Source organism: Oncorhynchus tshawytscha, linkage group LG02 (genome assembly GCF_018296145.1).
Source record: "Oncorhynchus tshawytscha isolate Ot180627B linkage group LG02, Otsh_v2.0, whole genome shotgun sequence".
NCBI classification, from domain to species: domain Eukaryota; kingdom Metazoa; phylum Chordata; class Actinopteri; order Salmoniformes; family Salmonidae; genus Oncorhynchus; species Oncorhynchus tshawytscha.
Genome location: NC_056430.1, coordinates 37,978,944 through 37,997,329, shown reverse-complemented (window position 1 = coordinate 37,997,329; position 18,386 = coordinate 37,978,944). Strand labels below are relative to the sequence as shown.

At 43.9% G+C, this 18,386-nt stretch overlaps 1 protein-coding gene across 3 annotated transcripts in view; it reads right to left on the bottom strand.

The window, feature by feature from the left end:
• The window catches only part of sarnp (SAP domain containing ribonucleoprotein), a 72,565-nt gene that overhangs the window by 33,156 nt on the left and 21,023 nt on the right, over positions 1-18,386 (bottom strand). For 2 of the 3 annotated variants that reach the window (XM_024376075.2, XM_024376082.2), the window contains exons 6-9: positions 13,820-13,893; positions 10,264-10,301; positions 10,148-10,176; positions 1,396-1,464 (exon numbers count right to left, since the gene is read on the bottom strand). In XM_024376075.2, the coding sequence (XP_024231843.1) occupies positions 1,396-1,464; positions 10,148-10,176; positions 10,264-10,301; positions 13,820-13,893 (210 nt within the window). The remainder of the gene's footprint in view (positions 1-1,395; positions 1,465-10,147; positions 10,177-10,263; positions 10,302-13,819; positions 13,894-18,386) is intronic. The other variant, XM_024376090.2, reaches the window with a different exon arrangement.

The window sequence follows — 18,386 nt, the reverse complement described above, 5'->3', positions numbered from 1 at the left end:
TACGAATACAAGTTTGTTATTAAGGCACATGAAAGTTCACATGTTCCAGAAGGCATTTCAACAAAAAAAATGCATTTTGATCAAATAAAAAAAAGTTTACGTTCAAATGGCTCTCCTGTGAAGTAGTGACGCGTGACATATGCCTAGCTTCCTGGGTCTACTTAAAAATATATATATATTTATTGAATTAATATGCAAAAATAGAGAAAATCAGAAAGGGGGGGGAAATACTTTTCCACAGCACTGTATGTATACATCATTGTCAAAATCAATTGTACCTTTATTAAGTTTCAGCCAAATGTGGTTAGTACCTTTTTTCATTTCATTCAGTGCTAAGTCCTGCTTATGCCAAATTATGATTACACCGGAGTTCCGACCCTGTTGAATGTTTTTATGTTTGATTGATGGTAGTAAACCTTCTCTGTAGCTTTAGGGCCACGGAGTATCAATGCCTCCACAACACCATGTTTCGAGAAGGATTATGATGTCCTGTCCCTTGACGTATTAAAACAATTCTGGATTTGCTCTTTTAGAACAAAAATACGAACAGTATAGGCCCTGGATATTCCAAGAGCTGATAGTTAATAATCTAATTCATAATAAGTGATATTCACTGGTTTGAGTGAAGTACATTGACAGTTCATATAAGGCAATCAAATCAATTTAAATAAATAAATTAGGTTCTAATCTATGGGTTTCAAATGGGTGGGAATAAAGGTATGTCTCTGCTGGTCACAGATACCTTAAAAAAATTGGTAAGGGCGTGGATCAGAAAACCAGTCAGTATCTGGTGTGATCACCATTTGCCTTATGCAGCGAGATACATCTCCTTTGCATAGAGTTGATCAAGCTCTTGATTTTGCGGCCTGTTGAATGTTGACCCACTCCTCTTCAATGGCTGTGTGAAGTTGCTAGATATTGACGTGAACTGGAACATGCTGTCCTACATATCGATCCAGAGCATCCCAAACATGCTCAATGGGTGACATGTCTGGTCAGTATTAAGGCAATGGAAGAACTGTGACATTTTTAGCTTCCAGGAACTGTGTAAAAATCCTTGCAACATGGGGCCGTGCATTATCATGCTGAAACATGAAGTAATGGCAGCAGATGAATAGCACGACAATGGGCCAAAGGATCATCATTGTATCTCTGTGCATTCAATTGGCAACAGTGTTTCGTTGTCCGTAGCTTATGCCTGCCCATACCATAACCCCACAATGGGGCACTCTGTTCACTACGTTGACATCAGCAAACCGTTCGCCCACACGACGCCATACAGGATAGAGAGAGCAATAGAGAGAAGAGAGCGATAGAGAGAAGAGAACGATCGAGAGAAGACGAGCAGGTGTTCACATACTTTTGGTTATGTAGTGAATTCATGAGTCAGCTCACCGTTTTGGCGACAGAGGACACATTCATGCCAAAGCGCTCTGCCCGCTTCTTCAGGACCTCAACGCTGACCTAACGCCACAGAGGGAGGAGAGGTGTTACTTATGTGCTCCATAAAGACAAGTCAGGTGTTCACAAACTCCTATTCATAACATCACAGTGAAAAAGTGAGGAAAACCCGATCCTGTCATCCTCTTACAAACAGAAAACCACAGGCTTGTTCTTCTCCAATAAACAGGGATGCAAACAGGTAAGGGTGCAAAAAGGTGACAATTTGCATATTACTTCATATTGTCAGAGAATAACAAGTACAAGTACCTATTTGAACAATCTCAATACTCCTAACTTTCCAAACCACAATAGACAGAGAAAATTGTGTCATTTGGGAGTTGGGCTCTTTGGCATGGGTTTAAGGTTAATCATGACATGATCATCTCAGTCTCCCCAGACAGTTAGGATTTTCATATTTTCTTGTTGAGGACATGTATTTTCCAGTGGGTTTAATGAAGAACTGTAAGGTGAAGGTCTAGGCTATCTGCTAAATAACTAAATTATTTTCAGCCAACATTAAAACAACTCTCTCATTTCAATATAATCTGACCTGCCACACACACACGATTCATACCCCCCATTATTTTTACAAAAATTATTTTAATGCTCAAAATAATAAACAGTAACAGGCTGTAAATTGCATGACCTGGCTTGTCTATCTTCACATTTATTTTTAAACGTGGGAGGGGTGTGCTGCAATCCCTTGACATCGGTCTTTGCATCTAACTTCAGCCAGGCCCAGCTCCACTTGAACCTCAAACCTGACTCAAGCTTAGACAGTGACTCCCTCTCCTAAAACTCCATCATTCTGAAAACGAAAGCATAGCATAAATTACACTATTTAATAGAAAGATGCCAACAACACAGTATAATAATATGCACATTTGATTTTCTAATTTCCTACATAATAACTAGACTACCCACAGTGTGATAATGTGGGTTTGCCTAAGGTAAGTACTCAAACACGGCACAAGCGGGTACTTATTCATTGGTATCATTGTTAGAGTATTGAAACATTATGACTCCAGTATACACCGTTGTTGTGCAGCTGCCTGCACTACCATGCTAGGTTTAGTAATAAAGTAACCAAGTTTATAAAGTTACTCCCTCGCCTCCTCCAATGCATTTAAGTGTTCTGTGGATTATTAGACAGACATGTGAAGTAAGCTGAGGCAACACATAGTTAATGGAGGCATGCAGGTGGTAATGTTAGCTTGCCAACTTCCTGCCCACTTTTCATCAGAACCCCCACGTTTTTTTTTACAGCTCTACACGGTTCACGTGGATGACTGTTTTGAAATAAAAGCGATGAATATCAGCGAAAAATGACAAGTTTGCATGCCTGCAAGGCGGTCGGAAGGGTGGTGGGGAGTGTTCAGGTTTCGGATTCCCTCACCCTTTTATCAGGGTTTAGATAATTTCTTATAGAAAAACAAAAAAATGGATGTTCTAAGAACACAACCATGCTAAAACCACACCAGGAGACCACTTTTGAGGTCTGGGAAAAATTTAGACATTTTTAATGTAGTAACCCTTTAATTCAAGTTTGCATGCACCTAGCACAGTTTTTTTGGTTAGCAGTGTTCTGTAGCGTACACTGGATTTATGCAAAAACTCACAATCTCATTCTGTCAAGTAAGCTACTTTGTAGCTACCGGTAGTTAACATTTAAACGCCCACACCAGTAGAAATCCACTTTTTTGAGCTGAAAGATAATGGCCAGACCGTAACCATGTTGTTGGCGCCGACAGAGATGGTCGCCTCGCTTCAGGTCCTTAGAACTGTTTTGTTTTTTTATGTACTATTTCTTACATTGTCCAGAAAATGTTATTACATACAGCCGGGAAGAACTATTGGATATGAAAGCGACGTCAACTTACCATCATTTCGACCGGGAATACATCTTTCCTAAAGGGGATCCTTTGTTCGGACCTCCACCCTGGACATACGATCTTATCCCAGAGGCCGACCCAAAACAACGCGGTCACCACAGGAGAGGCAGACGGAGCGGCCTACTGCTCGGACTCAGAAGATGAGCACACCATCCACCGCTTCCTAGCATATTACTCGCCAATGTCCAATCTCTAGATAACAAGGTGTACGAAATTAGGGCATGAGTTGCCTTCCAGAGAGACAGAGATTCTAACATTCTCTGTTTCACGGAAACATGGCTCACTCGGGATATGTTGTCGGTACAGCCACCCGGTTTCTTCACGAATCGTGCCAACGGAAACAAACGTCTCTCTGGTAAGAAGAGGGGGGTGTATGCCTTATGATTAACGACTCATGGTGAAATCACAACAACATACAGGAACTCAAGTCCTTTTGTTCACCTGACCTAGAATTCCTTACAATCAAATGCCGATCGCATTATCTTCCAAGAGAATTCTCTTCGATTATAGTCAAAGCCATGTATATCCCCCCAAGCAGTTACCTCGTCGGCCCTGAAAGAACTTCACTGGACTCTATGAAAACTGGAAACCATACATCCTGGGGCTGCATTTATTGTAGCTGGGTATTTTAACAAAACTAACCTAAGATCAATACTCCCTAAATTCTATCAGCATATCGAATGCGCGACACGAGCTGGCAGAATTCTGGATCATTGCTACTCGAATTTCCGCAATGCACACAAAGCCCTAAGTGCCCTGGCTTCGGCAAATCTGACCATGAATCCATTTTGTTGCTCCCAGCCTATAGACAGAAACTAAAACAGGAAACGCCTGTGAACAGGTCAATACAACGCTGGTCTGACCAATCGGATTCCACGCTTCAAGATTGCTTCAATCACGTGGACTGGGATATGTTGCGGATAGCCTCAGACAACAACATTGACGTATACGCTGACTCGGTGAGTGAGTTTATTAGCAAGTGCATTTGAGAAGTCGTACCCGCTGTGACTATTAAAACCTTCCCTAACCAGAAACCGTGGAATAATGGCAGCATTCGCGCAAAACTGAAAGCGCGAGCCACCACTTTTAATCATGGCAAGGCGAATCACGGATTACAAAAAGAAAACCAGCCCCGTTGCGGACATCGACATCTTGCTCCCAGACAAATTAAACAACTTCTTTGCTCGCTTTGAGGACAATACAGTGCCACTGACACGGCCTGCTACCAAAGCCTGCGGGGTCTCCTGCTCCATGGCCAACGTGAGTAAAACACTTAAACGTGTTAAACTTCACAGTGCTGCCGGCCCAAAGGCATCCCTAGCCGCGTCCTCAGAGCATGCGCAGGCCAGCTGGCGGGTGTGTTTACGGACATATTCAACCAATTCCTATCCCAGTCTGCTGTCCCTACATGCTTCAAGATGGCCACCATTGTTCCTGTTCCCAAGAAAGCGAAGGTAACTGAACTAAATGACTATCACCACGTTGCACTCACTTCTGTCATCATGAAGTGCTTTGAAAGACTAGTCAAGGATCATATCACCTCCACCCTACTGGACACCCTAGACCCACTCCAATTTGCTTAACGCCCCAATAGATCCACTGACAATGCAATCGCCATCACACTGCCCTATCCCATCTGGACAAGAGGAATACCTATGTAAGAATGCTGTTCATTGACTACAGCTCAGCATTTAACACCATAGTACCCTCCAAACTCGAGACCCTGGGTCTCGACCCCGCTCTGTGTAACTGGGTCCTGGACTTTGACGGTCAGGTAAGAAACAACATCTCCACACCGCTGATCCTCAACACTAGGTCCCCACAAGGGTGCGTCCTCAGCCCTCTCCTGTACTCCCTTTTCACCCATGACTGCGTGGCCATGCCCGCTTCCAACTCAATCATCAAGTTTGCAGACGACACTACAGTGGTAGGCCTGATTACCACCAATTACGAGACGGCCTATAGGGAGGAGGTGAGGGCCCTCAAGAGTGTGGTGTCAGGAAAATAACCTCTCACTCAACTTCAACAAAACTAAGGAGATTTTCGTGGACTACAGGAAACAGCAGAGGGAGGGGGAGCGGGATGAAACAGCTGGGCTGCTGTGGAAAGGGGTTCATCAAAGCTGGAACTGAGAGACTGAAAAATAGCTTCTATCTCAAGGCCATCAGACTGTTTAACAGCGATCGCTAAAATAGAGAGGCTGCTGCCAACATACAGACTAAAATCTCTGGCCACTTAAATAAATTGACTTAATAAAGGTATCACTAATCACTTTAAATAACACCACTTTAATAATGCTTACATATCCTACATTACTCATCTCATATGTATATACTGTATTCTATACCATCTACTGCATCTTGCCTATGTCGCACGCCATCGCTCATCCATATATTTATATGTACTGTGGCGAAATCTGCTCAGAGCCTTCACCGTGCGCCGCCACTTTAAGAGCGCATGAGCAGTAAGGAAGGAGGAAATAAAAAGAGAGGTCGTTCAGCTCTTTGGGGAGGGGCTCTTGGGTGGCGCGACAGTTTGTGTGTGCTGTAGAAGTTTTGTTTGTTTTCAGCGTTTGTAGTTTATAAAGTATTTAACTCAATCATCGGTGTGATCACTTTAGATCGTGGTTGTTTTTGTTTGGGACCGCGCCCGTAATGGATCGCATGGATTAGTAGCAACATTGTTGCGAAGCTTTAACATACAAACCAACAAACCATCGGACAGTCAGACAGTACACCGGCAGGCCTGAAGACCACAGCTAAGATTGATCTTTTTCTCTCTCTCTTTCTCTTCCCTTTCGTTCCAGTGCTTTACCCTGCAACAGACTCTCTATTTTTCAAATACACTTCCCATTGAAGTTCATTAGAGCTGGACTATTATTGCCCTGCCAGAAGTATTTGGATGGACATTTTAGTTAAAAGGGAGGTTGCTTGCAAGTTGTGTATTGTTATGTGAACTGTATTGAGGTGAGGTGTACTAATGACATGTGGCCCGAGAAGACTGTGGACATTTTTAAGGCCTTTGTTGTGTCGATGAACACCCCCCACATTCATACCCTCTGCACTCATCCACTAGAAAATACAAATTATTGCAAATCCTCTGTTGATGACTGGGTTCGTTCTTGTATGAAGTTGCTGTTGAATTGCTCTGCCATTATTAGTATTAGTATTATCGTATGAGGTATTCTTGTTGGGGTTACCCCTGTGCTGTGATGTGGGTTTTATATGGTGTGTATTCTCTTTTCTCTCCACTGGCTATCTGGTAAACAGGCTACACTCTAGGCAGTCTCTTCTGCTGATGTGTGTGGGTCTGGTAGTGGTACTCTCTCTATTCTACTCTTTTCCTTTCGGCATGGTTAATACCTGCCCGGAGCCCGAACAAAATCTTTCTTTACCCCTCTCTAATAAATACCGCTACAGTACATATTCTATTCCTCCCTTTACATTTGTGTGTATAAGGTATTTGTTGTGAATTTGTTAGATTACTTGTTAGAGTTCGAAACTAGAAGCACAAGCATTTCGCTACACTCGCATTAACATCTGCTAACCATGTGTATGTCACCAATCAAATTTGATTTGTTGCACAACGATTTAGTCAAAGTATGATATATTTGGGCTTGAAGTGACAAATTTGAACTGCCCACTTTGTTTTGTATTTTCGTATGATTTGACAGACATTCTCAGCCTACGTTTCGTTTGATTTAAAATGTTACTACCCACCAGCATGACATTGGTGAGTCAAAAGCCTCGTGTAAACTTGAGCCATGGATCAAATTAAAATAGGGTGTGCAAACTTATGTTTTTGCACATCCCTTTATTTTTTTGAGCAATATATACACACACACACACACACACACACACACACACACACACACACACACACACATACTGCTCAAAAAAATAAAGGGAACACTTAAACAACACAATGTAACGAGAAGTTAATCACACTCCTGTGAAATCAAACTGTCCACTTAGGAAGCAACACTGATTGACAAATTTCACATGCTGTTGTGCAAATGGAATAGACAACAGGTGGAAATTATAGGCATTTAGCAAGACACCCCCAATAAAGGAGTGGTTCTGCAGGTGGGGACCACAGACCACTTCTCAGTTCCTATGCTTCCAGGCTGATGTTTTGGTCACTGTTGAATGCTGGCGGTGCTTTCACTCTAGTGGTAGCATGAGACTGAGTCTACAACCCACACAAGTGGATCAGGTAGTGCAGCTCATCCAGCATGGCACATCAATGCGAGCTGTGGCAAGAAGGTTTGCTGTGTCTGTCAGCGTAGTGTCCAGAGCATGGAGGCGCTACCAGGAGACAGGCTAGTACATCAGGAGACGTGGAGGAGGCCGTAAGAGGGCAACAACCCAGCAGCAGGACCGCTACCTCCGCCTTTGTGCAAGGAGGAGCACTGCCAGAGCCCAGCAAAATGACCTCCAGCAGGCCACAAATGTGCACGTGTCTGCTCAAACGGTCAGAAACAGACTCCATGAGGGTGGTATGAGGGCCCGACGTCCACAGGTGGGGGTTGTGCTTACAGCCCAACACCTTGCAGGACGTTTGGCATTTGCCAGAGAACACCAAGATTGGCAAATTCGCCACTGGCGCCCTGTGCTCTTCACAGATGAAAGCAGGTTCACACTGAGCACGTGACATACGTGACAGAGTCTGGAGACTCCGTGATGAACGTTCTGCTGCCTGCAACATCCTCCAGCATGACCGGTTTGGGAGTGGGTCAGTCATGGTGTGGGGTGGCATTTCTTTGGGGGGGCCGCACAGCCCTCCATGTGCTCGCCAGAGGTAGCCTGACTGCCATTAGGTACCGAGATGAGATCCTCAGACCCCTTTGTGAGATCATTTGCTGGTGCGGTTGGCCCTGGGTTTCTCCTGGGTTCTTCCTAAAGCAAGACAATGCTAGACCTCATGTGGCTGGAGTGTGTCAGCAGTTCCTGCAAGAGGAAGGCATTGATGCTATGGACTGGCCCGCCCGTTCCCCAGACCTTAATCCAATTGAGCACATCTGGGACATCATGTCTCGCTCCATCCACCAACGCCACGTTGCACCACAGACTGTCCAGGAGTTGGCAGATGCTTTAGTCCAGGTCTGGGAGGAGATCCCTCAGGAAACCATCCGCCACCTCATCAGGAGCATGCCCAGGTTTTGTAGGGAGGTCATACAGTCACGTGGAGGCCACACACGCTACTGAGCCTCATTTTGACTTGTTTTAAGGACATTACATCAAAGTTGGATCAGCCTGTAGTGTGGTTTTCCACTTTAATTTTGAGTGTGACTCCAAATCTAGACCTCCATGGGTTGATAAATTTGATTTCCATTGATCATTTTTGTGTGATTTTGTTGTCAGCACATTCAACTATGTAATGAAAAAAGTATTCAATTTTCAATCATTCATTCAGATCTAGGATGTTATTTTAGTGTTCCCTTTATTTTTTTGAGCAGTATATATATATATATATATAAATAACCATTTTATAAAATGGTATAATTGTGTGATATTAGCCATTTGCAAACTCGCTCCCCATCACCCCAAGATTAATGGTTTGACCAGTAAAGTTTTGCTTCACTACAGAGAAGGGGCTAGCTACATCCCAATATGGCGACCGGAGCATGGACGAGTGGGTGTGTCGAAAGGAAAGTAGTGGGCGTGTGGAATGGAGTGGGTGTGTCAACAAAAGCTCTCTGCTATAGGTTAGATGGTTTTGACTGAGCTGTTTTTTTCCTCTTCCATTTCTTACCACGCAACTACCATACATTGAGCTACCATACGGTAAGAGTGGACTGGATGGATGAGTCAGTCATATTTCACTATTACTTTTACACAAATAATTGTCCATTTTCAGTTATAAAACTGATGATTGTTTATTTTTTATTAAAAGTATTTTATGATGGGTGTACTGTTACTTCATTCGTTGTATGCGTGTGCTTACTGTAACAGTCATCCTGATATTGGCTAATGGCTACTAGGTAGCTATTTCCCACACCATTGCCGGACAGTAGTGCTTGTCAAGCGGGAGCGAATGGCACTGTGTCCCGGTGTTGCCGTTCATGGCCTCCCCATTGAGTAGTAGACTGTATGTAGGATATGTATCATCTAGATGGTTATCAATATTAGTTATTTCTGGTGTAGGCTGCTATCCTATTTGGAAAAATAAAAAATGGAAGATGCCAAACTTTGGAAAAAACAATAGATAGCGAAGTCAAAGATTGTCCAGTGGTTTCCATCTGTGGCAAAGTTTTCCTAAATAAATTATTATGATAAATCCATCTACAGAACCAGCAATAGAGCCAGCTGCTTAGTATTTTGAATACGGTGTAGTAAAACCCAGCAACAACAACATATAACATTAGCTAGCTATATAAAATTAGCAGGATAGCTAGCTAGATAAGGTTAGCATGTTAACTACATACTCTGACAGCTGTCAAGTGGCCTTGTTGTTGATGTTTATCAACTCCACATGGAAATTCCCACACCCAATTCGTAAATATGTATATGTAGCCTTCGTGATTCTTCGGAGGTGGAATCTAAAAGTGCATTCCCTCTTTAGGACAAAAAATTGCTTCAAAATAGTAGGGGATACTTCCTCTGGGGGGTCCTTTAATTGAGAAGGTTTTTGGGAAAGCCTTCCTATATTTTTTCCTGTTCCATATTATTTTGCCAAACTAATATAGGGGAAACACCAACATTGTCACAGCAACCTACAGTAAATTTGCTGATTATGTGAAGTGCCATTTTATGTGCAGGCATTGTCGAAATAGGAAAAATAAATATTATATGAACCCCATTGATACTCACAGTTAGTTTACTATTTGCAACTGATGCACCTAATAGACAAAGAGAAAAAATATACATGAATTACAACATACAATTTTGACTGGTCATGCTGAAAAACCTATGAAAATCCAACTCACCTGGTTTGGAAGCCGGTGATAGAGCCGGTAAACCAAATCTGACAAACATCAGATCAATTCAATTAATATTCACTCTCACAGCCTACATCTTTTTAACATCCACCTGGAGTAAATTATTGCCACATAAAATATGTATATTAAATAACTACCTGACACTGTTCACTGAGTAATGATCAAAACTTGATTGTCAACCACAATATTTCATACATTTGAGGATATCAAGGGGTCATAAAAGTGTGAAACATTGCTGTTGCCTACATGCAAGATTAACAGTACATGACTGCTTTTACTTCATTTCGAACTTGAGTTATTACTATGCTATAAACTGTCTCCTGACAGCACCACTGAATAATTTTCAACTTTGAAACCACCCAAGTCCCATCTTGGAAGTGATTGGCCCCGGCGGGCCATGACTCATTATACCCTGAGGGTATAATACGCACTGCCCAGCCACTTTTGCTTTATTCAGCCACCACTGTTTATCAAAGCCACCATTTATCACCTGTAAATTCATCTTTTCCGTCTAAACTTCTCAATTTTAGACGGCTTACGCATTCGACCGAGCAGCGAAGATATTTTAGATTTGATTTAGATTCCTTCGGCGTTGGTCCGTTTTGCAGCCTGAGTCAGCTAGCTTGCTACCCACTCTTTGCTAATGGTTTATCTAGCTATATAGCTAGCTAACGTGTCGCACTTGAGGAGATCAAGGATTCTGAGGTAAATATTTTATAAATCACTTTCCCAATCACGCTCAAACAGTGTTCATAAGCTTTGAGTGTGGGTACCCCTGCCTTCCCTTCGCCATCAAGTGGAGCTGATCTATATCTCTCCACAACCCAGCTCCTCCCATATAGCTCCACGGGAGTGTATGGACGAGTGGCCAAGATGCGGCGCTCCAAAACTTGACAGAGCCTCCACCTCAGCCCTTCCCCAAATTGCTGCTTCTTTCGAGGACGCAGCGCACCGGGAGCTGAGAGACTTCCATGCCAGCCAGTGGAACGCCAATGGAGATCCTGGCTCAGAATGAAGGGTGACATAGAGGAGGACAAGGTGGAGATGCCGGCTGTCTGTCGGATCTCTGACAAGGATCCTTACAACAAGGAGCTGGTGGAGGTCCTGGGCAGGGCTGTGACTAAGCTATGCCTGTCTTGGCCAAATCCACAACCAGCCCCTGAAACCATGCTGGCAGGGGCTTACTTCCCACCGTCAGTCACCGGCTAGCCAGCCAGCCCCCACAGACCCTGCCCCCTGTTCACAGATGTCAGGAATGAGTTGAGGCAGTCCTGGAAGAAGCCACAGACACGCTCTCCCATCCAGAGCTTCAAATCATGGTCCAGGATCGACACAGAGCCCGAGCTGGGGAATCTGGCCATGCCCCCGCACAAAGAATAATAAATAAAATTTGATTTGATTTGAAGAAGCCTTTTCCGCGGAGGCTGTTGAGGTGTCAGGCTGAGAAGCCGCAGTTGTCATCCAGAGCATGCCGTATTACCGCTTACCTGGAAGAGAAGTCTTACAAGGTAGCCGCCCAGTCAGCAGCCATGCTGAACATCATGGTCCTCCTCCAGACCTACCAGGCACAGGTCCTCCTGGACATGGAAGGGCAGGCTACTCCAGAGATGTACGTCGAGCTCAGGAAGGCACACTACACATGAGGTGTGCTGCCTAGGACGTGGGCAGAATCATGGGATTCTCGGTAGTGACACACAGCCACTTGTGGCTCAACCTCACTCAAATGTCAGAAACAAAGAATGCTGCAGAACGGGCACCGACCAAGAACAGACAGAGAACACATACTACACTGATTTTAAGGTTTCTGCACTGGCTGCCTGTGGGTTTTAGAATACATTTTAAGATTCTTCTATTACCACCTTTCCAACAAGTCAGTTCATCAGATTTCTGCCCTGGCCAACTGTAAGTGCTGTTATTATGAAATAGAAACATCTAGGAGCAACAACAGCTCAGCCGCGAAGTGGTAGGCCATAAAAGCTCACAGATAGGGACCTTCGAGTGATGAATCGTGCAGTTAGCAAAAAATCGCCTGTCCTTGGTTGCAATACTCACTACTGAGTTTCAAACTGCCCCTGGAAACAAAGCTTGCCGGCATTGGACTCTGGAGCAGTGGAAACGCGTACTCTGGAGTGATGAATCACCCTTCAACGTCTGGCAGTCCGACAGACCAATCTGGTTTGGTGGATGGCAGGAGAACGCTACCAGCCTGAATAGATAGCACCAACTGTAAAGTTTGGTTGAGGAGGAATAATGGTCTGGGGCTGTTTTTCATGGTTCGGGCTGGCCCCTTGGTTCTAGACGATTCTGTGCCTCCAACTTTGTGGCAACAGTTTGGGAAGGCCTTTTCCTATTTCAGCATGACAATGCCCTCGTGCACAAAGCGAGGTCCATAGAGAAATGGTTTGTCGAGATTGGTGTTGAAGAACTTGACTGGCCTGCACAGAGCCCTGACCTCAACCCCATCGAACACCTTTGGGATGAATTAGAATGCCGACTGCCAGCCAGGCCTAATCGCCCAACAATTAGGGCTCAACCTCAATAATGCTCGTGGCTGAACGGAAACAAGTCCCGGCAGCAATGTTCCAACATCTAGTGGAAAGTCTTTCCAGAAGAGTGGAGGCTATTATAGCAGTAAGGGGGGGACCAACTCCATATTAATGCCCATGATTTTGGAATGAGATGTTCGAGGAGCAGGTGTCCACATACTTTTGGTTATGTAGCGTAATGCAGCTTTATTTTTGTTTTTTACTAAGTTTTTTTCCTGTAAAGCACATTGCGTTGCATTCTATGTCTGAAATAAAGCTTCATTTAATTTAATTTGAGAACGAGAAAAGAACATGCTGCTGCATGCTCCTGTCACAGTAGCTGGGCTCTTCGGTCCTTTCGTGGAGACCATCACACACAAATTTGAGCAGCAACAGGAAGGCTCTGCAGCCTTCAAGGCTATCATGCTCTGCAGGCCTCGGGCTCGACCTCATACATCAATTGCCATGGCGGAGTCCGCTCAATGGCCATGCACCAGGTGGCATCACGGATACATGCTGTGGGCATACACACACACCTGCACTCACTGTCAGCAACGCACATCCCAGGTATATTGAATCCAGGTGCGAACCTATTGTCGAGGGGCAAGCCTGAGTCTGCAGAGTGGCGTATCCACCCACAGGTTTTCACCGACACATTGGTCCACATTAAGCAGGCGGATGTTACTGAGCGCGGTTTGGCGGGTCATGTTTTGGCAGATGCATTACTCGACCTTCAGGTCTCCTGAGCCCGTTGTGGAGTTGAAGCGATGAGACAAGATCATAATTTGATATGATGAAATTTGGGAGAAAAGGGGAGATAAAACACAAAAAATGTAATAAATGATTATTCAGTGGTGCTGTCTGGAGACAGCTTATAGCATAGTAAGAACTTGTTCGTCCTTCGTAAAACCAGGGTTGTGGTACAACCCATTTGTTTTAACCAAAATATGTATAACCCTAGTTTTATCCAAAGTCAACATATGATCCATTATAATGTGTAATTCGGTCCAGGGGCTCACCTGGCAGCGCGGGCCTCTTTCTTACTATCAGCAGTAGCAGGCAGGTTGAAACGCTCTGCCCTCTTCTGCAGCCTCTGTGATGGACACAAATAGATAGAAGTTAAATATTCATGCTACTAGCAAACTTGTAACATTGTATAAAATATTCTGGGCCCTACGACTTTCCCGCGCACAGACACAGCTTTAGGCTATTTGCGCAAGGGATAAGAAGCAGTGCTTGACTTGGGCAGGAGCTCACCGAAGCTGAGTACCGGAACCTCAAACCTGTTCCTCAAAGAATATTGGCTCAAAAGTATTGTGGAGCTCCTGCACCTAAATAGTCACTGCCCCCAAAATGAGTACCGGAACCTATTTCAGTCCAACTCAAGCACTGATAAGAAGTAATCAGGTAGGACAATTTTATGACGAGTTCTTATCGAAAGGGAGAGAGATAGGAAGATTTTTTTAAATACATTGTGGAACTACTGTAATTCTCAATGGATGTATAAATAAGACTGTTTGCGGTGAAGAAAACATTACTTTGAGAAGCTCCACAGGTTATTAGTAGTGGTGCATTAAGCCAATCAGAAATACTAATCAGACCCTACACATCACATCTACATTTGCGCAGGCCAGGTAGCCTATAGGCCTACTTCCATGCGTGCGCATCCTTACTCAACATTTACAGGAGCGCTCAAAACAAAAAACAATGACTAAATTGACAAAAATTGTTTCTCACAAGTGCAGCATAGGTTGTGCACACTGGGTGATAATGTGACAGGAATAATAATATTGATAACAGAAATTACCGTAACCAAAGTAACAAACACTGTAGATTAGAAATGGTAGGAATTAACGGTAAATGTATTACTGGTAATATATGTAATGAGGAATTGATATACACCAACAATTAAAACACAAATAATTCACACAGTGAAGTTAAGAAATAAATAAATAAATGTGCACAAATTGGCAGGAGAGAGCGCATTCTGAAGAGAGTAGCGCATTGTGCATCTGGGCGCATGATCAATCCGACGTCTGCACTGGCCATGCAGCAATCACGGTGATACGGACTCAGCAGAAGTCAGGCCATTCATACTTCCTGCGCTTCGCGGAGCAGTGCAGAGCTGTTGTGAGTTTGTGTTTCCTACATGATGTACCGCCCCCACCTACCATCAACCAATCATGTCAATGCGGTGCATTACAGAGCTCTCTGCATTGTTACAACATTTGGGAGGCGCTTTGGCCTATGCTGCTCTGTACCATCACTCATTCATATATCCTTATGTACATATTCTTTATCCCCTTACACTGTGTATAAGACAGTAGTTTTTTTTTTGAATTGTTAGTTAGATTACTTGCTCGTTATTACTGCATTGTCGGAACTAGAAGCACAAGCATTTCGCTACACTCGCATTAACATCTGCTAACCATGTGTAACCATGTGTATGTGACAAATAAAATTTGATTTGATTTGATTTGGCAACTGCATGCCTCCGGAGGCTCCGCAATTGCGTCACACCCTCCATATGGAGCCACCTACCACATTTTCCTATCAAGCATAAACTGGCATTTAGTCTAGGCCTCCGCAATGCACTAGTTCACCAAGATGAACGCAAATATAAATATATGTATATTCAGTACCAGTCAGTCAAATGTTTGTACACTCCTACTCATTCAATGTTTTTCTTTATTTTTTACTATTGTCTACATTGTAGAATAATAGTGAAGACATCAAAACTATGAAATAACACATGGAATCATATAGTAACCAAAAAAAGTGTTAAACTAATCAAAATATATATATTTCAGATTCTTCAAAGTAGCCACCCTTTGCCTTGATGACAGTTTTGCACACTCTTGGCATTCTCTCAACCAGCGTCAGGAGGTAGTCACCTGTAATTAACTACAATTAACAGGTGTGCCTTGTTAAAAGTTCATTGTGGAATTTCTTTACTTCTTAATGCGTTTGAGCCAATCAGTTGTGTTATTACAAGGTAGGGGTGGTATACAGAAGACGGGCCTATTTGGTAACAGACCAAGTCCATATTATGGAATGAACAGCTCAAATAAGCAAAGAGAAACGACAGTCAATCATTACTTTAAGACATGAAGGTCAGTCAATGCAGAACATTTCAAGAACTTTGAAAGTTTCAAGTGCAGTCGTAAAAACCATTAAACCCTATGATGAAACTGGCTGTCATGAGGAACGCCACAGAAAAGGAATAGGGCTGTTGCAGTGACCATATTACCGCCACACCTGGAGTCACAAATCATGAAGGCAGTCAAATTCCACATGACCTTTTAGTCATGTAATTAGGCTTTTCCAAGCTCTGATGCTGCTGGTTATTAGTAACCTACCAAACTTGCTAACTGCCTGGTACTCAGCACTCTATTGTCTCTCTAAATCACTCTGACATCAATGCTAATGTATTTGAAATTCTAATCAAACACTTCATGAGAGCCCATGAGCTCATGTTGCGCAACATTTTTATAGGCTATGTAATTGCGTGAGAAAACAGAGTGATGGCCGCTAATAAAAATATGAGGATCCCATCAGCTTTCTATAGGCTACGCCTACTGTATTTATTTCTCAACTTTCCTAATATTAAGCACATTGGTTATATTTACAACAGGAGTACAGCCTAACTGCCTGGCATGAAAATAAACCATGGGGAAAAGCGTCCTCCATTCGCTATAAGTATTTTTTCCGTTGCCCCTGTTGTTTCGATACAGGTGCATGATAATGGTCCATTCTAAATCAAAACAAATGTCACATATTATTTATATATATGAGCTCCCGAGCGGCACAGCGGTCTAAGGCACGGCATCGCAGTGCTAGAGGCGTCACTATAAACCCTGGTTCGATCCCAGGCTGTATCACAACCGGCCGTGATCGGGAGTCTGATAGTGCACTTCCCTATTGGCCCAGTGTCATCCAGGCTAGGGGAGGGTTTGGTCGGTAGGCCTTCATTGTAAATAGGAATTTGTTCTTAACTGACTTGCCTAGTTAAATTAAGGTTAAAAAAAATGTTTAAAAAAAAGTGTATATGTAAAGACAAGATTAAATCTAGAAGTCTGATAGGCACCTATCACCGATCACTTGTGAATTATATACACTGCTCAAAAAAATAAAGGGAACACTTAAACAACACAATGTAACTCCAAGTCAATCACACTTCTGTGAAATCAAACTGTCCACTTAGGAAGCAACACTGATTGACAATAAATTTCACATGCTGTTGTGCAAATGGAATAGACAACAGGTGGAAATTACAGGCAATTAGCAAGACACCCCCAATAAAGGAGTGGTTCTGTAGGTGGTGACCACAGACCACTTCTCAGTTCCTATGCTTCCTGGCTGATGTTTTGGTCACTTTTGAATGCTGGCGGTGCTTTCACTCTAGTGGTAGCATGAGACGGAGTCTACAACCCACACAAGTGGCTCAGGTAGTGCAGCTCATCCAGGATGGCACATCAATGCGAGCTATGGCAAGAAGGTTTGCGGTGTCTGTCAGTGTAGTGTCCAGAGCATGGAGGCGCTACCAGGAGACAGGCCAGTACATCAGGAGATGTGGAGGAGGCCGTAGGAGGGCAACAACCCAGCAGCAGGACCGCTACCTCCGCCTTTGTGCAAGGAGGAGCAGGAGGAGCACTGCCAGAGCCCTGCAAAATGACCTCCAGCAGGCCACAAATGTGAATGTGTCTGCTCAAACGGTCAGAAACAGACTCCATGAGGGTGGTATGAGGGCCCGACGTCCACAGGTGGGGGTTGTGCTTACAGCCCAACACCTTGCAGGACGTTTGGCATTTGCCAGAGAACACCAAGATTGGCAAATTCGCCACTGGCGCCCTGTGCTCTTCACAGATGAAAGCTGGTTCACACTGAGCACCTGACAGACGTGACAGAGTCTGGAGACGCCGTGGAGAACGTTCTGCTGCCTGCACCATCCTCCAGCATGACCGGTTTGGGAGTGGGTCAGTCATGGTGTGGGGTGGCATTTCTTTGGGTGGGCCGCACAGCCCTCCATGTGCTCGCCAGAGGTAGCCTGACTGCTATTAGGTACCGAGATGAGATCCTCAGACCCCTTGTGAGACCATATGCTGGTGCGGTTGGCCCTGGGTTCCTCCTGGGTTCTTCCTAATGCAAGACAATGCTAGACCTCATGTGGCTGGAGTGTGTCAGCAGTTCCTGCAAGAGGAAGGCATTGATGCTCTGGACTGGCCCGCCCGTTCCCCAGACCTGAATCCAATTGAGCACATCTGGGACATCATGTCTTGCTCCATCCACCAACGCCACGTTGCACCAGACTGTTGTCGTGGAAGATTCAGAATTTGTTGGTAACATATGTAAGATGTTTATATTCATCAAATGTGTGTAAGTTATTTCTCATCAGAATGGTATTTTTGTATAATACTGTGGCGAGGTTGCAGTTATCTGTTCTATGTCAAGACTAAGTTGCAGGGGCCGCAGAGGGGAGAGAGGTCAAAGTATCATCATGTGTAAACATATCTCTTGACTCCACAATGTCTGTGTGCCAGTCAGTGTGTCTGTGTGATCTTGTCCAGGATTGGTTGTATTTAGAAT